The 27,126-nt window shown below is 41.9% G+C and overlaps 2 protein-coding genes across 6 annotated transcripts; both read right to left on the bottom strand.

The window, feature by feature from the left end:
• Nucleotides 1–150: 150 nt before the first annotated feature.
• On the bottom strand, nucleotides 151–15,111 carry qki2 (QKI, KH domain containing, RNA binding 2). 5 transcript variants are annotated; one of them, XM_018665851.2, is made up of 9 exons: nucleotides 14,440–15,111; nucleotides 11,580–11,728; nucleotides 10,262–10,378; nucleotides 7,314–7,457; nucleotides 5,950–6,037; nucleotides 5,430–5,714; nucleotides 4,562–4,585; nucleotides 3,835–3,912; nucleotides 151–1,849 (listed from the first exon to the last, which is right to left on the bottom strand). In XM_018665851.2, the coding sequence occupies exons 1-9, from the start codon at nucleotides 14,579–14,581 to the stop codon at nucleotides 1,827–1,829; spliced, it is 1,050 nt and encodes a 349-aa protein (XP_018521367.1). In that variant the 5' UTR covers nucleotides 14,582–15,111; the 3' UTR covers nucleotides 151–1,826. The 5 variants fall into 5 exon arrangements, with proteins under 5 accessions (XP_018521367.1, XP_018521376.1, XP_018521384.1 ...); XM_018665860.2 differs by having other exon boundaries at nucleotides 3,835–3,909; XM_018665868.2 differs by lacking the exon at nucleotides 4,562–4,585 and having other exon boundaries at nucleotides 14,440–15,109.
• A 4,735-nt stretch (nucleotides 15,112–19,846) lies between these two features.
• On the bottom strand, nucleotides 19,847–27,063 carry prph2a (peripherin 2a (retinal degeneration, slow)). The gene is made up of 3 exons (XM_051066408.1): nucleotides 25,269–27,063; nucleotides 23,251–23,497; nucleotides 19,847–21,199 (listed from the first exon to the last, which is right to left on the bottom strand). Exons 1-3 carry the CDS (start codon nucleotides 25,847–25,849, stop codon nucleotides 20,993–20,995), a joined length of 1,035 nt encoding a protein of 344 aa, XP_050922365.1. The 5' UTR covers nucleotides 25,850–27,063; the 3' UTR covers nucleotides 19,847–20,992.
• Nucleotides 27,064–27,126: the final 63 nt, after the last annotated feature.

Below are 27,126 nucleotides of genomic sequence, written 5' to 3'. Positions count from 1 at the left end.
GCACAGAAGGCAAGCAATGCTGATCTCAAAGGCTCAAAGTTAATACAGAGAAAATCAGACTCCAGTTTCCCAGGGCATTGAGAATGACTGCTAACGACACATGAAGGATAGTTATGGTCATCAAATTACTCTCCATAATAAGGCATAATGTTCTTATCTGAAAAGGTCATTTAATGTTATTTTCATGTACAAAATAGAATATAAAAATACATTATAAACTTGTTACAGATGTTACGACTCCATGGTTTTTTGTTGTTTTTTTATGTCAAGGCATCAGTTGGTTTGTGTGTGTAAAAGTGTACCACACCCTGTGAAAAAGTGGATACACGTGTAAAAAATATACTGTATGTATATGGACGACTGCATCTCCAACAAAACAAAACAAACACAAACACAACAAACAAAAATATATATATATAACACTGTTCTCTTGAGGCATCTGAAACCTCACATAAACATGTCTGACACTGTAGCTGGAGATTCAATACTGCATTGCACTTCCAATTCAAATGAGCCACTGTTGTTTTTTTTTTTTTTTTGGCAATAAAATCTGAATTGAGAAGAGTTATGGATGTAAAGCCATAAAATAAATGTAGATGGCGACAATTGGGCTGCGACGCATTTTCCTGCAGCCCCTAAAATTAATCTGTATAAACCCAAAACAACATAATTTCATGCCGGGCACAAAGCCACGATGTAGTGATAAAAAGATTTAGGTGTAACATTGTTCCATCGGTCTCAATAAATAAAGGCACTGTTGTTCAAGCTCATACAATACTGTAGTGTGAAAAAAGGCAAAGGCATCGCTGTGTGACTCGAGATTTCGACCAAAAGACGTGCAACCTTCCCTCTGTGTTGTGTGTGTGTGTGTGTGTGTGTGTGTGTGTCTGCACTGTACAGGCTTGGCATTTATGCTGATATGTCAACTCAGTATTGGGAGGCTTTACCTATTAAAACACTCAGAGATACTTTGGCATTTTGGATTCCAGTTTCCAGTCATTTTCCCTCACTGAGCACCTGTTTGCTCTGTGGTGAAGAAGGTTCTGTGCTGGCATTCTGCAGCACAAAACAGTGCGCTCTTTAAAAAAAAAAAAAAAAAAAAAAGTGAAATTGTGTAAAAGTGACATTTGAAACACATCACTGGAACCACATGTTGGTGTTACATTTGGAGGGGAAAGCGCGTTAATATATGGCCATTTTTAACACCAAATATGATGTGTTATGATGAAATTAATGTATGTTGGGGCCAAAAACAGAAGCAATCTCTTAAGTGAGAGGTGCCCGCTGAGGAAAAATACCTCAAAATATCAACATATCTCTTTCACTTTAGTGTTTATGGAGGGTTTCTGTGCTGGATAAGTACAATTACCATCATTATCAGTAGAGTTACCATGTTATTAATAGAGTCATTATTATTGCCTCGCATGGACTGAGGGTAGGGCAGCTCAGAGAGACAGTTTGGCACAGCTAGGGATTAGTTTAGGAGATCTTCACCAGTTTGGGGCCTGTCCTCAGTAACCAAATCACTATTATAGATTGGGATTTCTATGTAAAATATTCAAAGACTGGCTTTGGAGTTTTGTAAGAAAGGCACGTTTGGTAAAGTTTAGGTTAGGACTCGGTGATGGGCAGGGTCCTGAGGTTTATTCCCGTGATCGCTGTCATCTGGCTGGTTGGTTAGACAGAAGCAGCCCGGTTGTTCCCAATGTGCTGGTCTCTGGTAGGCTGAGCTGAGGGAGTGGCGGGGGGGCCGTGGGCCAATGAGCACGCCAGCGGGCAGAGATGGGTGGGTCATCAGTGGGCGGAAATGTCAGAAGGTCAAGGGGTCATGGGTTAGTTGCCGTGGCAGCTAGAGTTAGACGGACAGAAGACGGACAGACAGTGGAAAGGAAACAAAAAGGGCACATAAAAGGGGACATAAAAAGAAAAAAAGATAGAAGAGAGATTAGTGTCAGCTAGTGGCGTCAGGATGACAACAAGGCAGATCTACTGCAGTCACACAGCATGAGGGGTATTGCACAAAAGCTGCACAACACCTTCATGAGCCCCCCACGACCATTCACAAGGACTTACATCAAACACCAGGTGTTGACATAAGGAATGGCCGGTTAGCGACGCTCACGTGTGCTCATGAAGGCGTTTTTGCAGGGTTAAGTTTTAGGGAGATACCCCTCCTGTCCTGTGACCGCTGCTATAGTGATACTACTCATGCTAGCTGGGCTACTTCTAGCACAGACAGACAGTGAAACCATGGACAGAGAGGGAGACAGCATGGTTTCATGTGGGTGAGAGAGTGACCTTTATGTCCAAAGAAAAGTGTCTGGGCCTCGGAAATACTTTCGCTTACTGTCAAGTAGAGGTATTGTTCAGCAGCAGGCATAAGATCTTGGTGATTAACACTTGTGATTAACAGATTATTGATTATGGTTTGATCTGTTTGCTATGAAGTATTAGAAGAGCACCTAATGACTACAGTAAGCAAAAAGGCACCATAGCAGACAGCGATGAGAGGTTAAGAGATGGTGATTTTGGAGACTGGAGACTTTAGAAACAATTTAACAGTAGACAGACTAACTACAAGAATTTAGAGGCTTTGGTTTTCTTTAGAGATTTTTTCAATAGTCATCTTTATTGCCTTTTAGTGTTTTTTTGTCCATCGTGTACAACAAGAGCACCACTGCTCACACACACACACATATATTGTAGCTAGCTAGTCCATTTCTATTGCATAAAACAGTCACGAGGCCTGTGAATCGAGAAGGTCACCTCATCTTAAATACACAGAGCAAAACACTGCCTTCATTGCCACCTCTGTGGTGACTAAAACAGTAGTAGCTACACACTTTGAATAAAGTTTGAAGTTTACATGGAGACACTTCATCTATAAAAAGCATACCATAAAAACAAAAATAAAAATTTACAAACTAAAAAAAAAAACCTAAAAAAAAAATACTACAAGTATTTCCAAGCGATCTTGTTCCATAAGCTTCATATAAGCACTTAAATCCTTAAAATCCCTATATACAAATTTATTTTGCAGCTAAATACATGGTAACAGCACCACTCTGGCTAGGAAATATATGAAAGATGTAAACAGCCCCAATGATAAAGTCCAGTGGGCAACTGATAAGACCACAAACAACAGTATTTCATACAAAAGAGCTTGTAACACAGACTTCAGTAGTTATCACACGCTGTGTTTTAGTAGTAAAAACGAAAGATCATATTGAATTGAATGACCTTCAGGAAAAGACAATCACTGTTACTTTAAGTGTCATATGGTCATTGGGCAACAACACAGGATTTACTTAATAATAATAATAAAAAAACATTTGTGGAAATCTACTGGAATGAAGTTGGGTATAAATAAAATTTCCCACAGTATTTGTAGGGTCAAAAGTAGTAATGAAGAGATAAACAACAACAACAAAAAAAAGTTTCTGAGAGAGGACTCCAAATCCAGAGTCACAAGGACTGAGTCACATGAATGGAGCGATCCATTCTAATTGAGAGGGTCCTGGCCTACAAGCCGTCCAGTTTATCTAACAGGCGAGCAAAGATAACCGCTGCAGCTGTCACCCCCCCCCAACATGGTTCCTCCCAATCTCCTCACTTATTTCACTTTCACTGCAACAAATACTGTTTCACATTTTACACTGAAGCTGCTTCAGCGTGTGACCTTTTCGCCTGATACAGTTAATTCTTCTTTTTTTTAGGCATGCCGTATTACAGACACATGTAAACTGAAATTGGTCCATTGGTCTGCATGCACGCACACTAACACACACATACATACATACACATACACATAAAGTGGCTGGTGAGCTAACTAACCTCTGTCTGTGGTCACTACCCTTTGGTAAGGATGGATTCTCTTGTCGTGGCGTCGTACCTTAGTGGTCATGGCACCTGCTAACAGCCATTGGCATCGCCAAAACAGAACACAGAAGGTTACTCATCAGAAAAGACATCAAACAGTCCACCCATGGCACCAACATCAGTGAAACCAGGAATTTACAAAGTGTTCAAGGCTGAAGGTGAAGATAAGCAAAAACATCTCGCTTCTAAGAGGCAGATTTTTTTTGCTGTTTTGTGGTCTTCTGTTTTCTAAAGAAATTATTAATCCAAACCACTAATCTCTGACTAAGCTTCACTAGTAGATTCAACATCAGCTGTTAAGTAAAGTCACTCTATAGCTCTGTGATCAAAATAAGCTTTAACATATATTAAATCACAAACAGCAGCTCTAAAATATCTATGGGTTCACTAAAATGTGTTAAAATTACAAGCAGGAAGCTGAACTATTAAAAAAAGTTAAGTAGCTGTCACACCACAACACTAGTCTGCTAATACAAAGAGGAAATTAACAGGAATGGACACTTGACTACAGAATGACTGTTGAGGAATCTGTCATCCTAAAGTATGTGCAAACTCCTGAGTGTTTGCTTTGTGGGACAAGTATGTGTAGGTGGGGAGGGGAGGGGGGGGGTCTCTGCAAGCCAGTCCGTGTGTGTGCTAGGAAGGGTTGCTATCGCTTAGCCTTTGGTTGGGAAAGCCATACCTGTGAAAACACAGGGAGAAGAGACTGTTAGCCCAGAAATGAGCCTCAGCATGCATCTGTTTGTGTTGTGGATGTATTACAAGAGCTGGATACCGCAACCAATTTGCTCTAGTGGCAAACTGTGGTACTGCAACAATAAGTAGAGTTCAGGCGGGTTTTGTTTGATAAAGCTTCAGGCTCAAATCTAGTTATGTTTTACCTGCACCAAGGAGGACATGTTTTCATCTGTCTCTTTTGGTTTCTGTGTTAATGTGTCGGCAGGATTATGCAAAAAATACTGACGCGATTTGCACCAAACATGGTGGAGGGATGGAGCAGGTGCCAGGGATGAACCCATAAAATTTCAGTACCATTAAATTGGCAGATCAAGGGTTTTTTTTTTGTTTTTCCTTAATGTTACAGGCATTTTTCAACATTTTATTCAAATTATGTAGTGAAGAGTAAAATATGTTACACTGCCTTTCATGTTTAGGAGGAGAGAGACAGGGTGAGGTCAATCGATTGTCTCACGGTAAATGAAAAATAAAAGCAACAACATACAGTATCTTTGGGTCTAGGGTTGGATTTGGATCTGAAATTAGCCAAACCAGGCTAGCCCAAAAAGCATCTTCCCCATAGACTGCCATTAATCAAACATGTCTGTAAAGTTGCTGACCAGGCACCAATTATTTGGAAAACTTCCCCAGAGCCATGAAAAGCTATGTTTTTTGAGTGATGTCTCCTCAGTGTAAAGTTTATGGGATAAGGGGGCGTGGCCAAAGAAAAGTGTATGTGCTTGATGAGCAGTTTTCATTGGAGGCCAGTATCCAGTTCTCACAATACATCCATTGACTATGTATGACAGTGATGAACTTTTAGATCTACATACCTAATACTCCAGTTGAGTCAATAGGGTATTCCAATATGGAGGGTGTGAGTGTGTAGGGATACTCGTAGGGTGTGTAGATGATTCCAGATTCGGGCCCTTGCTGCACCAGCGCCGGGTGCGGATTGGCTCCCGGCACGAGGGTGGAGCTCTGGATCTGACGAATCAGAGGCATGATGGTTGGTGTGGTGACAGGGGCGGGGTTGCGCAGGGTGGGAGGCAGGACGGGCGTCGGGCCTGTGATGATCCGAGGCGCCTGAGGGGTCCCCAGCGGGAAGGCGGCGGTGGCTGTGCGGCACACGAACATACAACATCGCAAAGTATGTGCACACACCCACGCCGCGAGCACACACACAAAGCGAACACACATACAATAGACAGGGAAGAAGAGGAGAGGACAAACAGTCTATTTAACAGGAGAAACAGAGGCATTGTTCATATTTACAGTGGACTCCTGTATCGAGACCCCTCCTTTGTCACCCACCAACCCTCCTCTACATCTTAACTATGATGTCATCCTTACGCGTCTTGACATTGGCGTCTCTGTAGGTCCCATTGAGAATGGCCAGCTCCATCAACTGCATTTTCTTCAGGTTGTCCTCCCCCTCAGCCTACACCAACACATGCAAGCACAGCAGCACAGGACTGTCATTCAGCCATTTGACAAGCGAATGAATTAACTTTTGTGAGGGTCTGGTCAAAAGTCAGTGAGAGTTACAGTTTGCTGAAATTCATTCTGATTCAATTTAAAATGTTTTCAAAAGAGAAAAGAAGTCTGGATCTTTTTATTTTTATTTATCTGCACTTTTTAAAAAGCTTTTTTGTCTGTATTGGATTTGACCAGACCATGAACGCAGCAGCTCCACCGCACAGGACATATTCAGTGTCAAACACGCTAGCTTCTCAGCTCGAGTTACAGCTTGGTGAGAAGCTTGACTGATTTACATTTGGAGAGTGAGGTCGGCTGGGTTAAACTAACACATATCATTAGCTCTTGCTGCCAGACACACACACACAAACACACACATGCACAAATGTAGATTAACAGGTGTTGAGCTCCTGATTGCCTATAGAGCCTTCTTACATCCTTTAACTTGAAGGTTTTTACCAACACCGTGCTGTGATTGGAGCGAGAGGTGACGGCTGATTTCAGCAATAGAAATCCCCCTGCTGGTCTTTTCAGTCTGTTCCTATTGTTGTAAATAATGCAGAGGAAAAGGAAAAAATCCTTGAGACTTCAAAAATATATCTGTTTGTGCTTGTGTGTCACGCATGGGGATAATTCAGTGTGTCTATATGTGCCCATGTCTGTGCAGTGTATTTGTCATCATGTTTTTATCTACGTATTTGTGTCCAGAGGGAGGTTGGGGGTGGGGTGGGGTAGGAGGAGGTAGGTGGGCCGGAGAATGTGAGAAATGTTGAGGAGTGCAATCAAAATGTCCTCTTGTGTGGAAAACAAGACAAAAAAAAAAAAAAAAAAGAATACTGTAGCCAGTAGTTGGGAATGAAGTGAGTTGTGAACGAGTGAAAGGAGTGATGGAGTGGGGAGAACGAGTGAACAGACTCTCCATTCATTCCCTCAGCCTTTCAAACAACCCGGGGTTACCATGGAAACCCCTTTATGTGTGTTCCCTAATTACCCTAACTCCTTACACATACTCTCTCATACACACAGAGACACACACACACACACAAAAACACAAAAAAAAGACACAAACACACACACACTTTTTGGACTGACAATCCCCTTCCCCCTTCCATGCATACCAACACAGTGAACCCTCATCCAGTCACACACAGCTTTTCCATCAGTCCAACCCGTTAATATCTGATGCTGAGCTGGGGGGGTGGGGTGGGGTGTAGGGTAGTTCTCGGACTGATACTCACAGCGGGCACGAGAAGTTTCTTGACCTCGTTGATGGCCCGCTGGAGCTTGATCTTGGCCCGGTTGTGTGTGTCCTCCACCGTGATCAGGACGTGGAGGTCCTCGCTCAGGTGCTCCCAGTTGGGCTTCCCTCGGTTCATCTCCTCCTGCAACACACGAACGTTTTAAAAGCTCGGTTTGAATGCGCCGCACAGGCTCGGCCCATTGCTGCGGAGGAGAAACGGGAGTTCGCTTTTTCTTCTTGTTCTGGCTCAGTTCTTGGATCAGCATCAAACTGCACACAAACACAAGGCTCAAGGTCATGTAATGCAGCTTTGGGGGGGTTATCAAACTCATGAAACAACTATGTTGCTCTTCAGTGCTTACACAGTGTTTTATTGAAGCTTCTGCTCTCTCACTCTTTCCCCAAATCACACTATTACTGCCACTGCTCTTTATCTTACCTATTCCCTTCTTTCTCTCTCTTAATCAAAACAAGCACTGAAAGGATTTGTCCGTTAATGGATATTCAGTTGCTGATTCAACAGTGTTAATGACTGAGTGATGTTGGTAATCTATCGAGTAAAATATCAAACACTGACACTGTTACTTGGTCTTGGATAACTTTGCGTTTGAAATAGTTAAAAAAAAACTAAAACAAACACAAGCTAGATTAGCTGCTCTTCTCTGTTTCACATCACTGAAATATTTTGTTGTTTTTTTTGAAGTTCATCAGACAAATTAAGCAATTTGAAGAAAGTCTACTCGGGCTCTGGGAACTTGTGACTGGGATTTGTTTTTATTTCTAGCCACACTAACTCTAGGAACTCCGGGAATGGCAATGTCAGTCTACCCACTTTGGTCCAGACTTTTAAATTTTAAAAGAATTGCACAGACATTCATGGTTCCCAGAGGATGAATCCTAATGACTTTGGTAATCTTCTGACTTCTTCTCTAGCGTCTCCATGAGATTGGTTCTGAGATAAATGTCTCAATAACATTTGGATGGATTCATGTCCCCCTCAAGTTAAAACATTTTAGAAATGAGCTCTCACTTGATAGGATTTCTTAAAATTAGTCTGGATGTCCAGTTACAAGAATTCTTGTAAAAAGATCAAATTACTTGAAATCAACTTCTTGCTATTCTTGTTTCTAGATAACTGAAACCTTACAAGGGAAAACCTGTAGGGAGAGAGAGAGCAAGAAAGCGAGAGAATGACAGCAAAGGTCTTGAGCTAGACTCGAACCCGGGACACTGCAGCAAGGACTTGGCCCTAACGGTCGGACAGCATGTCTTATGAACTAGTTCTGTACGAGCATAACCTGACCTTTATCTGCTGGAACTATTTCTTGGCCGATCAAAGTGACTTCGAGGCCAGATTAGCTGCTACGCTAAGCTAACCCACTCCTGACTGCAGCTACATATTGAACGAGCAGATACTGATCTTCTTATCTCTTAAGTTTCACCAAGAAATTGAATAAGCATGTTTTCCAAAGCTTCAACTTCCACATATAAAAAATATTAATAGATTAATCCTCTAGTGAAATTAACTGTTAGTTGCAGCCCAGTTAAAAGTGAAATTATGAATCCCTCTGTCTCAGTGTGGAGCACTGAGAGGTTGTATTCTCTGTGGATGTTTTGTCAAGCGAGATGTATCTTTTTGAAGAACACTAAAAGTCAACATCTTTCTCTCCTCTCCCCTGTTGCCTCCCACTGTGTCTCTGTTTTCCTTCCTCTCTGTCTCTGTGTGTGTCTGTGTGTGTGTGTGTATGTCTCGCTCTCTGAGGGGCGTGCGGGGTAGGGAATGTTCTGGAGAGAGAGAGAGAGAGAGGCAGAGAGAGGGTGGGGGGTTGAGGTGGGAGGGTGGAGGAATGCTGGACTTGCTCCACCTGCCGTTTGGAAAGCTTGAGCTGACTCCGTCCAACAGTAGACACCAGGGGAGAGGAAGGGAGGACAGATGGACTGAACACCAGGACAGGAGAGAAAAACTGAATGTTGGAGAAGGTCGGATAGATACAGTAGATAGATAGATAGATAGAGAGATAGATAGAAAGGCAGGCAAACAGACAGATAGACAAATTGATATATAGACAGACAGATAGATATCAGACCTCCCAAACACAAATAAATCTTTCTTGCTTTTCGTAACATGGTTGCTCTGTAAACTGTTTTAACCGTTTCTTGCATCTGTTGGATTTTTATTTTAAACCTGTGACACACTCTGGACTTGGGGCTACAACATGATTTTGCAGGTTGCTACAAATCACATTACTGCTGAACAGTTTCCAGAGCAAATCAAAGTTATTTTAACATTTCTGAACTGATCTTCCCCCCAGCCTGCAGGCTGCGATTGGATTGTATTCATGTCAAGGCTGTTGAAAATCTCCTCATACACATCCGAACATCATGTCCTAATTTATCTTTCTTCAGTTTTGTTACTGCTGAGTGGTGGTACGTCTCAAAATGAGATCAGTTTAAAGCACATCAAGAATGTAACTGACCATAATTGCACGTAATGTTCAGTCTGTCAGACTACCTGTCTAAACTAACGCCTCCACAAGGTGAATGAAAAATGATGAAAACCTGGATGTTAGGCTAAAGTAAAAACATTTCAAGGATTGATTAGAAATTTTGTGAAATCTGCTTATTTGCTAGAGTTAGATACCACTCTCATGTCTTTTTAGTAAATATGCAGCTTTAGCCAGCAGCTGGTTAGCTTAGCTTGGCATAAAGACTGGAAACAGCAGTAAGAGCTAGCATGGCTCTGCATGACAGCAACAAAATCCACCTATAAACCCCTAAAGCTCATTAAATAACACATTATATCTCATTTGCTTAATAAAATGAGTGTAAAAAATTGTGGTTTTATGGGTGTTTTCACTAGAGGTTAGAAAGCTGACTTAACCAGATGATGAGAAGGTAAAAGCCTGTATCTTATGTGTTTGCGAGTGCGTTTCTCAGTGTGTGTACCTTCTTCTTGTCTCTCATGGAGCCCTTTCCTCGCACCATGATCTTGCAGCCGGTTTCCGCCTCCAGCTGTTTGGCCGTCAGTCCACGTGGGCCCAGGATCCTTCCAACAAAGTTGAACTACATAAAAAGAGCAAAAAATAAACAGGCCTGAAGGAAGACAAGACACATTTTACATCACACACACACAGTCTTTTTTACAGTGTGTGTGTGTTATTTACAACATGCGTGCTGTGAGAGAGTGTGTGAGGTTTTGAGGTTTGTGCATCTGTGATGTGGCTGTATTACTAAGAGAGACAAAAATAGCTCATTATATGGGTGCTGGCTGGTGCTGGTGGCATGACAGGACACTGCCGTTCTCTTAACCTTATCTGTCACTAAGACTGAGTGATTAACTAGACAGCTGCCCCTCTGTGTGTGTGTGGGTTTGTGTGTGTTTCTTTGCCACCGCCCCTCTCTCTCTATCATGCATTGTCTCTCATAACATTTGTCCAGGTCCTTCATCCTTTATATGTTATTTCAATCTAATGTTCACTTCTCTAAGAGTTACAATACATTCTGGCCTCTAGGATGACCCCTGACTCTCACCAAGGCACAAAAATCCAGATAGAGGAACTGCTCTCTAAATTTAACCTTGATCTCAACCGTTTTCCAGAGCTCTCCCGTGTGTGTGTGTGTGTGTGTGTGTGTGTGTGTGTATGTCTTGTTAGTCTCCTGTCATGTGAGTGAGGACAGCCTGTCATTGTATTCAGTGATTGGCGAGCTGATGCACGGAGAAAATCATGTGAGCAATTTGATCTGGATCAACGCAACTCATATTGAAGTGCTTAACTGTACTTGGCGTGAGCAGGGATGTATTTGACGGTGAAGTCTATTCACTGCAGAGCACTTGACTTTATGTTTGGGTGGGTGGGGGCTCAATACACCTTTTTAAGCTCCTATAAATATTTATAGTGAAAACTTTGGAGCTGAACATTGTGTCACAGGGAGGTGAGTTTAAATGAAAATATTGCCTTTTAGAGTAAACAAAACATATATTATTGTGAATGTGAATTAGTGTAAATGATTCATTTTTATCTTATCAGAAATACAGGCCAAGAATCATTATTGATCCATTCTAAGTCTAGATTACATCATTGGGTGTGAGCGCAGATGATCTCAGAGTGAAATCAGCTTTTAGATAAAATGTAAAGCAAAAGGTCCCTGTAATTAAAAGGGACACTGACTTTTCTGGTGGCCTCTCAGTGGCCAAAAGTCACAACAGCGAAAAGTAAACAGAGACTCCTCTAAAAGGTCAAAGGTCACAGATATGTTCACTCACGTCAGGGTACTCTTTGACAGGCACATAGAGCTTCTCCTGCAGCTGCGCCACGGGGCCAATGGCTTCGGGAAGTTCTTCCATGTCCCGCCCGTTGAACATACCGCCGTTCAGTGTGTCGTTGTACATGTCCTTGCGTACCCGGCCGATTTCTATGAGGGCAGGGGGGGGCAGAGAGACAGAAAATTAGGTTGGAGTAAATTGAACTGAGGACATCCATGAAATAGTCCATGGAGGACAACAAGTTTCACATTTCTTTTGCCCGTCAGTTTTTTAGGGACGATGACTCACTGTCACCGGAGTTACAAGCGGCTCTGAGTGTGACAGTAGACAGACAGACAGTAAGATAGACAGGCAGGTGAGGCAGGGAGACAGTCACAAACATTCTGCACTACAGTGTAGAATCTAACCGCTGAATGCTTTGCAATCATGCCTCCTATTACTGACAATTTCTCTCTTTCTATTTCTTTCTCCAACAGCGTTAAACACCAACACACACACAAGCCCCCCTTCTAACTCTGTTAGTGGAGGTCATAGTGACCTAATCTACCAACCGATGTTTGTGAAGTTCTGGTGCAGGACAGTTATTCAACAACCACATAGAAACATCACAGGAATTCTGAGAAAGCATTAAGGCTGCAAATAATGATCATTTTCATCTACAGATCATTTTATCAATTTATCAATTTGTCTATAAAATGTCAAAAAATAGTGAAAAATCAGAGTCCACGTTGACGTCTTCAAATGTCTTGTTTTGTCTGACTGAACAGTCGAAAACCAAAAGACTTTCAGTTTACAATCATATAAAACAGAGGAAGGCAGCAAGCTCTCACACTGCAGAGTTTGACTGACTAATCGATTAATCGACTAATCACTGCAGCTCTTGAAAGCACAGAAATACACCAGGCATCATTAATCTGTATTTATCAGGAGTGATGACTGAAATTTGCTTTCTGTTTTGCCTAAAAAACCCCCAAACCTAATCAACTGATTTTGTTATTGAAATCAGTTTCTTAAAAGGTCAAATGTTTGGCTTAGGTTTGGTGCAGAGCCACCATCATAAATGAGACTATGTTTGTCTGCCTGTCTGTTTGTTTAGGGTTGTCTCAATGACCGATGCTCTGCCTCTGATGCCTTTGTAATGACACACCAGCACAATAATAACTGACTACTGCACCACACAAACACATACGCAAGACATCCACTCAGACCCCCGGTTTGAACTTACACACACACACACACACACACGGCAGAATAACTGCCTTGAGGCACAAATATCATCTGACCTAAGCAGGCTGACAGCCATGTCTCCCTGCTCTGAGACTGATAAGTCTGACCATAATAACTACAGTAGGGCGCTATAATTACAGCCACAGCTACAGCGACAACGATGATCCTCTAATAACCGATTCTGACCTGTTCCAGGCCAAAAGTGACTATTATTTAAAAAAACACACACAAACACAAAAAAATCTGCACAGACAAGCAAGGCTTGTGTCACGCTTCTGAGTTAACCAGGGAGCAACTTGCTGGAGGAAAATGAGAAGTGAAAGAAGAACAAGAGACTCAAAGGAGAGACAGAAAGTGTTGGGGGCTGTAGCAGGCCTTATCTTCACACTTCAACCTGTCACAGGTTTATATATAGGCCAAACAAACATGCACCCTGACGATATGTGTGACTGGCAGGCTTTCTTATTACCCTGCACAAACTTTTTTGGTACAGAGCCCTTATGCCTGAGTGCCCTGTCCACATAACTCAGGCGGAGGATACAGCCAGGCTGAAAATGGGCATGGTACAATGCCTTTCACTCTGACCGCGGGTGTCACGTTATCATGTGTGAGGGATGAATATGCTCGGATGTCAGTCCCCTCAATGTGAACACAAATCCAGAGATGTTAAGCCTGACCTATTTGTCAGGCTTTAGAGGTCGTCTGGTATGAGAACAACCTTGCTGCGTCATGAGACTTGTCACAGAGCACAAAGTCAGAACCTCGGTGATCCTGATGTGCAACAACAGTAGCAACAACAGGCCTCGATAGCTTGTAGCAACTGTTAGAAAATGACATTTGGAAAAGGGGGACACGGGTGACATTTAAAAACGTAAAATGATGCCACTTTGCAGCTCTGTTATGCCTGTTTACGTCTGTTACTGTTATTTCAAGGCTGCCTGCAAAAAATTTAAAATAAATGTTAGACATCAACAAGTGAAGTGCACTGATCAGTAGTGCAGACAGCGTGTCTTTTTGGAGGCTGTTAAGTAGCCTCAAATCAGATATTTTACACTGTGACATGCTCTCGTTCCTGCTCAGGGATGGGCTGCAGCATTCACATAAGCCTGCGCATTAGGTCACTGGGAAAGACTAACAACTGTCTGTTTGTTCCCATCACCAACTGACTGTGTGTGGTGTGTGTGTGTGTGTGTGTGAGAGAGAGAGAGAGATGGTCTTTTGGTGTGTGTGTGTGTGTGTGTGTGTGTGTGTGTGTGAGGCAGAGACTGTGCTCATCTGCTGTTCTCAACAAATTAAAACTGTGACTTCAGGCCATGGACACATCTCATTCACATGTAGTTTTAAAGCATGTTTTGGTTGTTCACTGTGAATTTACAACCACAGCTGAAACACAATTTAACTGTTTAATAATTTATCATTAGCATCATTCAAGTGTTGCATGAGAAGACATTACTGTCACGTTTCCCTGGAGCCAGTGAGGAATTCTGCAGTTAACGACTGATCCCTTAAGTGACTGTTTCTATTCTAATGAACACTGAAACTCAATGTGTCCAGCCAAGAAAAAAGGTGGACTTTATTTCTTCTGTTGTGTGACAAATGGTACAAAGTGAAAAGTGAATGGAGACCGAGTTACCTTCGTCCAGCAGCCGCTCCAGATGCGTAAAGATGCCACTGAAGTTGGGCAGGGAGCTCATCACCTTCCTGTCGTTCATCAGCTGCATTAGATAGTCCGGGTTGGACTTGGGTCTCTCCTTCACCTCTGTCTCCCCGACCATGGCTTTTGCTTCACAAATAAAGTGACCTGGCTAAGTTGGGGGGAAAAAAACTTATGGGGAATTCTTTTTTAAAAAAAAAAACAAAAAACGCCCCGAAAACACAAAAACACACGCCCCGACAAGCGACGCGAGGACCCCAGGGGTTTCCACCGACCGCGACCCGCTGACCGCCTCTTTCGTTGGCGGATAAAACTCAAATCTCAACTCCGGTTAAATCGACTCTCCTTCTCGGTTAACGTTTTCGTGTGTGAGTCCTGTGCTCTTCCAAGCGGCCCCCCCCCTCTCTGTCCGACTCTCTCCGGAGTTTGAAAAAAGTTCCTTTTTGGGGGGAGTTTGTCTCGCGTTTGACACTTTTCAGGCGACACTTTAGACGACTCCACGCACTTCTTCACCCGCTACAAATGTACCATTAAGATAGTGTCCTCCGCCCCGGCTCCTCCGCTTGTGTCCGCCCAGTGTGTCGGTATTCTGCAGCGGGGACCGTCTCCCAATCATATGATTACAGTATAGCAGCAGCACGAGTGGGCTGTCGGGGCCGCGCCGCGCATGGCCGCTGTCAGAGGGAGGAGGCTCGTGCTCGTCCCCTCAGCAGACCCTCATTGCCCCCGCCTTGTCTCTCTCTCACGCACGCACACGCGCACACCCCACAGCCACAGTTTAACAATATAAGAGCTCTGTATAGGTATGTCCACCTGTTCTGCATCAGTCACTGTCCATCACTTGATCTGTGAAGTGTGTGTGTGTTCGTGTGTGTGTACAGGTGCCATCAAGTAATGCAATGAAGGAGCATCGGCTTACTTGAGTATTTCCAGCAACAGCAACTTAATACTTTTATAAAGTTGTATTGTATTGTTGTTTTTTAAATATTTTTTTTAAACCAATACATTTATGGACTGATGGATGGTCCCACCAGGAACTGAGCTTTGTGACTTTAAGATAGTTTTTCACTTCATACAGAGGTCACAGGCCCCCTGGCCTCTGTATGAAGTGACTGGTAATAATTCTTGAAAGTCATGAAGCTCAGTTCAAACACAATATGATCACAAGTAGATGCAAAACAATCCCAAAGAGACACAAAACAACCACAGGAGACACGAAAATGACCTCAAAGAGACACAAAATGATCCCAAAGAGAGGAAAACAGACTTGCAAAACAACCACAAACAGACACAAAATTACTACAAAGAGATGCAAAACAGCCACAAAGTGAGGTAAAATAACAACAAATGTTCTTTAGTGTTTCCTTCAGTCTGGTGGTCTTATATAGGAGGGCAGAGGCGGTCAGAGGTCAGGAGTCCATGTGTCTACTTAGATAAAAATGCCAGTAAAACAGTGTATCAGTACCCAGTTACAAATCTAAGTGCTGGTTTCTAAATGGTTTCTAAAATCATAATTAAAGTAAAAAGTATTATCAACTAATTGCACTTTAAGTATCAGAATTAGTTCAGCAGGAAAATAGTCTCATATACAGTATATTTACACCAATCAGCCACTTTTAAATTAAGTAAGTAAGATTTAAAATGCAGGATTTTTGCGACAGAGTGTTTTATAGTGTGGTATTACTACTTTTGCTTTAACAAATTGTCTGAATACTTAATACCATCTCTGCCTCTCGCTGCCTTTCACACAAGTTCTGTTCACAGCCCCCACTTTGAGGACTTTTGTTAAGGATCCTGAAATAATACGACGGTGTGAGGTGTGCGTTTGTCCTCTCTGGGTGGCTGCTGCTCGGGGATGAGAGCTGTTATTGCTGAAGGACTGAGGGAACAGATAGGTGCTAGGATCTAAACTTAACTTGCTGTAAATCACACACACACACAGAGGCGAGGCGAGACAATATGTGTGTGCCCATGCATGCCTTGACTTAAGCCTTTTGTCAGGCTCTGCTGGCCTCCCACCTGGTTTCTCTCCTCTGTCCTCCTCTGTTATACACAGAGTGTTTTTGCCTTGTAAGACTAAACTTATGATTGAGGCAGGGTGGGATGCAGTGTGCGAGTGTGTGTGAGTGTGTGTGTGCATATGTGTGTGTGTGTGTCTGAGCAGCAGGAATTGTAACGGGGCAGCAGTGTTGGTAATGGCTGGTCAGCTGGTATGGCGAGTATTCAGGGCGGGGGCAGTGCATTGTCCTCTCATAGCTCCAACAATGCCCCTCTGAGCAGGCCACACATCTACCAGTCACGGGCCTCTCTCTCTCTCTCTCTCTGCCTCTGTCTCTGCTTTTCTTTCTGTCTGCCATATTTATTCAGCCTGTAGTGAAGTGTAAAGTGAGATGTGATACGTACGTTGCAGTGTCCCTGACCTTTGGCTGAAACCTCAAGGTCAACCAGTAACCTCAGATAATATTAGAACACGTCATTCATCCATTCACTGTGAAGACATCATACCTTGCATGTTTATTATGACTCTGAATAATTAATTAACTCCTCAAATGTTGCATATATTCATTAGTGCAGCTTCTTTATACATAATTAATAGTTATTGGTCACATTCTGGATGCCTTGCTGGTTTTAAATCAATCTCTTATACGATCTCACATACTCCAGGAGTGTATCTGTTTTCCCATACACATTCAAAAATCCATTTTAATGCCTTAACTATTATGTGATTAATTAATTTGTCAATCAGTGAAGGATTAATCCAAGACAATTCTGATAATTGATTTGTCATCTAACATATCTAGCATGAAAGAATGTCAACCATTCTCTAGGTTTGGTTTCTCAAATGTTATTTTTCTCTGTGTTAAATCATTGTAAATTAAATATTTTTGGGTTATGGACTGTAATTGATTGTTTGACAGCAATTTTGATAATCTATTAGATGCCTTTGTCATTTTTTAAAGGCAAAATGTCAACCATTCTCTGGTTCTCTCTTTTCAAATGTGAACATTTGCTGCTTTTGTCTGTTTTATGCAATTGAGAACTGAATATATTTGGGTTTGACAAACAACTAAACTAAAGAGCTCCAGAACAATGCAGTGGTCATGTTTCTTTCTTTTTTTCTGATATCTTGTTTGCCAAACAATTAATCAGTTAATGATCAGTTGTGGAAATTATTCATATTTTTTCCTGTCTTATTCAGGGTCTAGTACTGAAAGTGAGGTTTTGAAGGCCTACTCTCATCATCAGTGTCAGTAAAACAGGTCTTATTTGTGTGTTGACATCATCACGCATGAGGGGACTTTATTACAGTTGTTTCATGTGTATTTCTTTTTTTATTAGCACCAAGCCTGCAGTAATGTATGTTCTTTACTCGTAAGGTTTTCCATCAAGGGGAGGACAGCCCTGTTACATTATCACTGACACCCTCTTGTGGACTTTTAATGTAACTGAAGCTGTTCAGATTGAGAGGACTTCAGTGGCCTGGAAGTGTTGACGCACACCATCAAATCTGCCAAACACACAGAGGAAGTTTGGAAGACATTTTGGAGTCAAATTGAATTCCACCTAAAGAGGTGAAGTTGGCTGTAAGGAATGAGCAAAACAGTGGGTGTGTTGGTGAAATCAAACTTCAAAAATAATGTGAATCAGCTGGGAACCTCGCTGCATATAAGATTACAGTTGGAGTCCTTTAATAGATTAGATTCACTACATCCAGTTTGATTTAGTCTCAGTTTGTTACCTGCAGTCGCCAACAGAGAGCAGCAGACTACAGAGGACACACAGGACGCTGTCAGCAGCTTATTTGTGTTTCTGAAGTTTGGAAGTTGGCTCTGTGGGAGCAGCTATACTTTGTTTTTTTTCTGAATAGGGAATGCTGAATGTTACTTGGTTTATGATGTATCTCAAAGTTAATTGCATATACAATTGTATTACTTTTACACAAAAGTAGCACTGACAGTCAAGCAATATGAGTAGAAGCACATGTTTGGGAAGCAACTAACAAGTACTGTGATTAAGTATGATTTTGAAGTACCTCGACTTTACCTGAGTATTTTCTACAACATCAAAGTCCAACTTATGCATCAATGCATCAATAATAATATCCAATAATATAAAAGTATATTAGTAACAGAAGCCATAATAAGTTTTTTTTTTTAATGCTTACAAGTGAGTACATTTTGTGTTATTAATTAATAATAATAATATATATAATATTTCTGTGCTTTTATTTATTTATTTTTAATGCAGGACTTTTTCTTTTAATGGAGTACTTTTACATTATGGTGTTGACACTTTTACTTGAGTAAAGGGTCTGAATTATTTTTTCTTGTAGAAAATTCCTAAAGTGATGCTTTACTTTGCTTCAAATCAGCCCATTTTTGTTCCCTAACATCTCATTCATCCAGGTCATAGTTATCTCTAGGAAATTTGAATCGAACGCAACTGGACTTAGTTGTAGTCTAGGAAGACGTTTCACCTCAAGTTGGACCAGTCCCAGCCTGGTCAGATGCAAACACGAACTGATGAAGCCTCTTGGATGAGAGGTGAAATGTCTTCCCAGACTACAGCTAAGTCCAGTTGCATTTGATTTAAATTTCCTTGAGAGTCCCCTAACATCCATTTTCTCTGATCCCTGCCCTGATCTTCACTTTCTCTTGTTTGTCTTTCCACCTCTCTCTGTCTCTGTCTCAGTGACGTGAGTACTGCAGTAGGACATCACCTGCTCACCTGGCTGAGGGGCTCTTGCTAATCTAAAGCCGATTAGGCTTCTTAACTACTCAGTGCTGGTTATGTGCTTTGGTCCAACAAAAATACCGCACAGAGTTGGCCTCTTTACCATTCCTGCTGACTCTTCACAGCTCCCCCCATCTGCTCTAACTAAGCCATACTGGCTTTAATATCATGGCTCCTCATGTCTGGGGTTTGCAGAATATGTGGGTTCTTTAGTTCAGATGTTTTATGGTGGACTGTGCTTCAAAAGACTAAATAAACAGTACCTTATTGGTCTCTGTTTATCACTATAGGATCAAAGGATTTGTTACTTGCATCCTCTGAAGTCAAAGCTCATTCTAGAGCAGATATAAGGCCCAAAAATACCAGGATGTGAAGAGAAGCAATACGAAAATGAAATTCCATAGAAAGTTTTACCCAGAAAAATCTCTTGCACTATTTTCTTTGAGTGCATCAGGTGTATAACCCCCACACCACACACACATGTCCTTACACTGAACATGTGAAGAGTCATCCCATGTCCATGTGAAAGCAGTAATGCCATAATTGCCCTCATCCTATTGACTTAATCAGGAACCCTGCGGCACTCACTGCATGCCTCGCCTCTTGATCTTAGGTCTATGCAATTCAAGGTCAAGACAACACAACGTCACTGTTTCACTGTCGAATCACATCTCTAAAATCCTTTATTCATGTACACAATCAGCGTAATCTCTTCTCTACATGGACACACACACACACAAAAAAAAATCATATGGAAAAAACTTTACATGGATTTAAATAAAAGATTTAGCTTAATTACATTATTTTTTAAAAAAGTTAAATTTTTTCATCATTTCTACACTATGTACAAAGACAGCAATCCAGTTGTTAGAATATACATACATAAGTGTCAATATACAGGAACTGAATGCACAAGGGAAACATCAAAGAGGATCTGAGTCTACAGTACAGGGGTCAGGAGCCAAGATTTAGCTGCCAGTTTCAGTCGTCCTCCACAGGTTTGGAGTTGCCCCTGCTTCTCTCTGGAGCTCACCTCCTGATGCCCAAGCCTAACTCATCGACCATGCGCCTCAACATTCATGCATAATTCATACTGATTCATTCAATTGTTGTAATTTTTACTCCATCTCAGGAGCTTCTCCAGTGTCCAAAGGTGGACAGGAGTGTAAAAAGAGGTGAGTGGTGGGAGGGTATTTTGTTTGCTTTGTCTATACACAGTATCAGCTACAAGTCAAAGCACTACAGACAGGTCAGTAAAAATAAAACTCTGTGTTTCTTGGGCTGTAAATATTTTCCATCTGCACCTCTGGCTTCATGAGAGGGGGGGTTGCATGGCAACCACCATCCCCACCAAACTACTGGATAACAATACAAAGGAAAAATAATGTACTCACTTGTGATTGCAAAGCATATGACATTTATCAGTACATATCACTTTTAGTTGACTTACCATTTTGCACTTTTTTTTGGAAAAGGAATCCAAATCCACAGAATATCAGAAACCAAAACAAGAAATCTCTTTAAAAGATGTGAGCTTGTTTGGTTATGGAAAACCAAAATTAAAAACCAAATTAGAACTCATTCTACTCATAATCTCTCTCTATGTTTGTATTATTTACGTAAAGAGTCCATTTGTAAGGTGTCCATTTAAAAGGAGTTCATAGCCAAATATGTGTGTGTGTGTGTGGGAGATGTCTACATAATGAGTGTTAGTAGAAAAAAAAAGTAGTAATCTCACACGTCCCCTTCCTCTCCTCTTCAGGTGGAAGTGGTGTCAGTTTTTGCAAGAGGGTTTAGCTCAGCTCACAGTCGCAACCGCTGCCTCGCCCCCCTCCTCCACCTTGCTGCCTTTGCCCATGGCCTTCATTTTGGCCATGATGTCGGTGAACGTCTCCTTCACTGTCTTCTCCAAGATCCATCCCTCGCTCTCGCTCTCTGGGTCCTCCGGGTTAGCCAGGGTGGACAGGGAGCTGTTGACGTACTGCAGGCCGATGGTCACAGCAACCTGCAAAGGACAGGAACTCACATCAGATGAACCAAAACCTGGGTCTTCTGGATTCGCTGTATCATCTTCTGATGAACACTGTGACTCACTGTTTGAAGTGATTTAAGCAAACAGAAAACTTCCAGATCTTCCAGCAACTCACTCAACAGCATTTTAATTTCTCAAATGTTTGACTTGAGGAACTAAATTCCATGCCTGATTTGAATATCCTTTAAATATCTTTTTTAACAGTGTAATGTGACATAACACAAAGAGATGACAAAATGTACAGACAAAAAAAGTAGAGTTGGATTTTATATAGTTAATGTTTAGTCTAAGTGTGATCTGTATGTGTGAGTGTAACCAGGCAAATGTTAAGAGGTAGAAAAAAAGACAAAAATAACAAATATATATCTCAGAATTCTTGAGCTAATCTTCAGCCTAAAGGCTGACACCATTGCTAGAAAAGTTAAGAAGTCAGTCGCTATGAATGGTGACTTCAGATCAGGAGATCCAGCTTCAGGAAGTAGGTCTGTCCTTGTCACCTCTCTTAGATTAACTGATCACTCCATCTCTGACCGCACTATCTGTGTCAGCATAGAGACGCTTGCGTAACTACTCTTAAATCAGTCAGTCCTCCGACTGTGCGTCTGATCAGCTTCCATGCATTGGCTAAATCCCAGTTTTTAGAACAGGGGTTTGTCTGCAGGATTTCTAGGATAGAGACGTTATCTAATATTTACTCTCTGCTCGAGGTGATACAGGAACTCGAACCACTCGGCTCATCCCCTGCTACCGCCCACTTCAAGGATTTAACTGTACATGCTTGTTACTGTGCTAAGAAATGGTGAGCAAATTCTTGGGCTTCAACAAGAACAACAACAGATGTTGGTTGTGTAGGCTGAGGGGAGAGTTGAAGACAGGAGAGAGGCCATTTGGTTGCTATAGGATTACACTCTGGGTAGAAAGTAACAGGTGAGACACTGTTGGTAAGCTGCAGGCTCATACATGCCATAGGTGGTGCAGGGTAACCTCACAGTAGGGCAAGGGAAATGATATTTAGGTAAAGAGGATAGAGTTGTTTGGGAAGGAGAAGCAGTAAGTGGATATAGATGACAGAGGAGGAGTGTGAAGAGGAGGGAGGACGAAAGGAAGGAGGTGATGGATGACAGAAATGCCAACTGGGTCAAGGCTTTGCATGTTTATACACAGGCTTTTCACCTCACTTCTCGTTACTAGGCCATTGAAGGCCTCGTCTGACTCCCAAACAACTTTACTGAGCCAAGTAACAAGACAATAACAAGTTCATTGAGTCATTAAAGGCCCCTTTAACCCAAAAATGTGTTTTGCTCATTGTTATTTCACCTCAATATGCAGACTGATGTATGCCCACAGTTTGACACTACAAGGCTATTTCCTATTCATCTACTGAAGGGGGACAGTTTCCATCTGCTCATGTTAAATCTGAGTTTAAGTTGTACGTGTACAATCTTGTAATTCTGCAACATTTTAACTAGTGTAAAAGCTATTATGTAAGGTGCGCCTCCACTGCAAGCATTTTTATGTCTCTGATGTGTCTAAAAACAAACATTTTAAACGTCACAATTCACTGTAAAGTGGTGGTCAGCCTTTTCTGGGACATATGGCACATGGTTGATGGTCCCATAGGAAAAGCTAAGGGAGGCCACGGTGCACTGCACTTAAAGCGATCCAGAGAGGTTAACCAGATGTGCATTTTTCAAAACAACCAGTTAATACTTCCATTTCGCACTTTCTCCTCTACAACCAAAAAAAAACACCATTGTTTGAAAACACTTGTAATAAAGCATAAATTTCATTTCATATTGCTCATGGAAGTTCATTTTTGGGATTGGATTTAGCTCATCATTGCTCCTTGTGACTGATGAAGTAAAAAAAAAAAAAAAAAACACCAACTACTACTGAAATTTTCTCTGACCATCAAGTACCAGTGGATGTTTTCTGCTCTCCAGCCTCTGGGGGAGGTAACTAAACACATTCTGGCTTGGAAAGGAATATGTCTTTATTTGTGCCCATGCTTATGTTGCTCTGACCTCCAGCATAGTGACCAGCACCACCAGGGCTCCAATGGTGTTCATCATGCCTCCATAGTAGGACAGCAGGGCATCACGGCAGCCACGCTTCCACACGTTGAGCTCCTCAGTGTAGTGGTCGTAGCTGTAGTGGGCAGTGTTGTTGGTCATCTGGTACTGGATGCAGGGTCTGGGGGAGCTGGGGTTACAGCAGCTGAACGGGACTCCATCCATCAGGTACTGGCCATCCACGTTGCTCCCGATGCGGCTAAGAGGGATCAAGTGTCATATTAGTGTCATGTAATGATGGGTTGGAGGTGAGGTGAGATTAGAAGTCAGGAACCTGTCACACTATATTTACGTAGTCAGTGTGAGCTAAAATTACTTGAAGTATAATTAGCAGGTTCAAGTTAGAGTTATTTACTACCAGGAATGACTCCATAAAAGGTAATATTGCAGAATGTTACGTTGGTTATCCACTCGGTTACACCTTTTGTAAGTGTTGTTGTTGTACTTAACAATATTACACAATCCAATAAAACATCACACAGTCTTACTACAGCAGTAATCGCTGGTGAATCGACACTCGAGCTAAGCAAAAATAGATCTGTTATCGTAGAACCAGTGATGTGGTTTCTATTCTTTTCTTGGTAGTGCTTACCACCTGTAGAGCTTGAACAACATTGTCACTGGTGTACAATCAAACATCAACAGTTTGTAGAATACTTCATCATTGCGCTTACTGATGGAGTCTCTATCAGGAGGGCTTACATATCACAAATACAGTACAATAAATGTGAAATCAAATTTAAAGGACTTTAACCTTTTTTTTTTAAAAAAACAAAAAACAAAACAAAACAAAACAAAAAAACCCAAAACAAAACAAAAACCTTTAACTGTTTTCAAGCTGATAATATGGAAATGTTCAGGCACTCAAATAAGCATATTTGAGTCAGTGTTCAATCCGAAGAACAGATCTCTGCTGTGATTGATGCTTGTAGGTCAGTGGAAAGACTAGTGTGATTGGATCACAAAGACTTGAGAGGGTCAGATATGGATCAGTGATTTCTAGAAACATGTAACATGTACTTTATGTCCCAGTTAACATTTTGTTTGGCCAATACTACAGATCAGATCATACTGGACCTACTACTGTCTATATGAAAGATCTGAATACTAATCAATGAATTATCAATTAGAATGACAGGGATAGTGATATTTTAGTGAAGATATTTCAATTAGGATTTTAAATTTTGGGTTAAGAGGAAAGCCATAAGGCCATGTAACTCTGAAATATAAGTCACTAGGCCTGTAACAGCATTGCAAGGTTTCACCAATCACCTCCCTATTGTAATCAGACACCCACTACTCATAGTGACTTTTAAAGAACAGCTACAAGTTCTTTTATATGACAGTGCTGTGCCTTGAGTGTCACCAGGTCCTCTGCTGATTGGACAGGACACTGATTCTTGGCAGGACGTGGAGCTGTAATCCTGGAGATTAAACACTAATTATGTGCCAATTCTCAAAACCACCCACCTCACAATTGTCCTCACTAAGTAAACTGGCAGTTACCTAAAAATTAATGTAAACATAAAAAGAGGCCTGAACTTGTCACTGAACTGGAATAATGCACTTTTAATCCCACTCTTGCCCTTTTGACCCATATATCTTTTTCTGGACCTAATCACCAAAGCCCCTCCCTCTTTACTTTATCCATAAAACTGCCCCGTAACCACCTCTGCCCTCCTAGCACCCATTGCCACGTCCCATTGCTACCAGTTCCCATCGCCATTTCTGTGGCACTAATCCTTAGTGGACGAAAGTGAATAATACACCTGCTCTGACCCACCTTTACCTCAAATCCACTTACACTGAACTCTAACTTTGTATTGAAGCAGCCCACCTCAACAGCCTCCACCTCAGAGGCTCAATGACAATCTCTTTGAGACAAAAAGAGTCCTTTCACTGTCACGCCACACATTAACAATCTCTAACTTTTACAGGTTACCATGAAGATTTCAATCTTTGCCACTTACTCTTTGACTTCCTTTGCGCTGAAATCCAAGTAGCGGTTGCTAACCCACTGAATCTCAAACCAATCTCTGTAGTTGTCATTCCCGCAGCAACGAAACTCCATCTGCATCAGATCCAGGGTCCTCTTCATGTAGCAGCGTCCCGGTGTGTCTGTGTCCTTGTAGTACCTCATGCCGTTCCTCAGCCCCTCAGCCAGGGTGAACTGCAGAGGGATCCTCATCAAGAAACAAAGCAGGGCCGTCACAAGCAGCAGGGCGTTGAAGCCCACGCAGAACACCAAGAAGGTCTTTAACATGGGCTTCCACTTTGCAAACTTGGTAGGGTCCAGTGAGTCATAGCAGACTTTGCCTCCAAAGGCATTGATGCCGCAGGTTACTAGACCCATGAATATAAGCAGGTTGGGCAAGAAGTGGCTCTCGTTGTTGTCCATAAGTTCTGAGCGCTTTCGCAGCTCGATCTTAAAGAACAGGCCCATGCTGAACACCAGCACGCCGGCCATAACAGCAAACCAGTACATGAACCACACTGTCTGAGCGAGCTTCACTCGCTTTTTCAGATCAAACTTGACCAACATCAAAGCCATTTTTCAATCTGAGATGTGTCCTTGCCTGTGAAGAATGGAGAGAGTCAAATGATGATCTAGATCAGCAGGAGCTCCAAGATTTCCAGAGTTTGACCCTTCGAATAAATGCTCTTGAATGCACCAACCTGCAGTCCTAGTTTCCCCCTCTCTTTGTTGTCAGGGTCTCCTCTGGCTGGTCCAACAGGAAAGGAGAATCAGCTCAGGAGGTAATCCATCCCACAGCAAAAAAGCCGAGATGAAGAACCCAGGAGGACCCCGGAGGAGCACAGGAGTGTTATTTCTTCAAAGCTTTCTCCTCTCCCATTGTGACAGAAGCTTCAAATTTCAAAAAGCTTTATTTTCCCCAACTTTTACCAGTTTTCCTTCCTTAACTCACAGGTGAGACTAATCGTGATGTTCTGTTCTCTCTGAGAGGTGGAGGATTGCCGAGGATCCTCATGATTAAACTCAAAGTTGCAGTACGTCATGCTAAGCCCCTTTAAGCAGCCTGATCCAATTTACAGAAATCCCTCCACACAAGATGAGCCTGATCGTAAGCCGCTGCCAGGGACCATAATTGGTTTGAGCTTTCACGTGGTCATAGTCGCCTTGATCGAACACACCAGGACCTATAATGGCATCAAGCTGAAGGCTGACAAAGGCCATGGACATGAAGTGGAGCTAATGATGGCACATACCCATTCACAGGTAGGGGTCCACAAGTTCAACACAAACCGGATGTCTTCACAGTGGAGGAAATGGGCAGAGTTAATAAAGCCCCAGTTACCCACTCAGCTTTCAGGCTCACACCCTCTAGTATGAATAATATCATTATAACTACACGAGAATCGCTCACAACTGACACAAACTGGATGGATGCGGTCATACTTAACATACTAAATATTATCATGAGATAGTTAATAGTGATTTACGTTGTTTCAGTAATGAACTTAATATCACTTGCTATCTGTGTGTCTGGCACAAACATGAGCCAGATACTTATGCTGACCAAAGCCAGGCCTTTCTCTGAATGGCCTCTTATTCTGACCCCTTCAAACTTCACTGTGGCTGCAGTGTTGCTCAATGCAACAGTTCCATCGATGTCCTGATGTCCATATGTCTTCTTAAAATTATGTTGTTTTGTGAATGTCTTTTTTTCTTTATTGTGGACCACACTTCTCATCCAACAAATATACAAAGTTTCCTTTGTATTATACATACTACAGTACCTTAAGATCTTATCTTTAACTACATGATATCACTGTCACTGTGTTGTCTCATTTTGGATTTTAAAAAAC

The sequence above is a fragment of the Lates calcarifer genome, linkage group LG23, assembly GCF_001640805.2.
Source record: "Lates calcarifer isolate ASB-BC8 linkage group LG23, TLL_Latcal_v3, whole genome shotgun sequence".
Classification (NCBI taxonomy): domain Eukaryota; kingdom Metazoa; phylum Chordata; class Actinopteri; family Centropomidae; genus Lates; species Lates calcarifer.
Note: the sequence above shows the minus strand (reverse complement) of the source record. Positions and strands in the feature narration are given on the sequence as shown.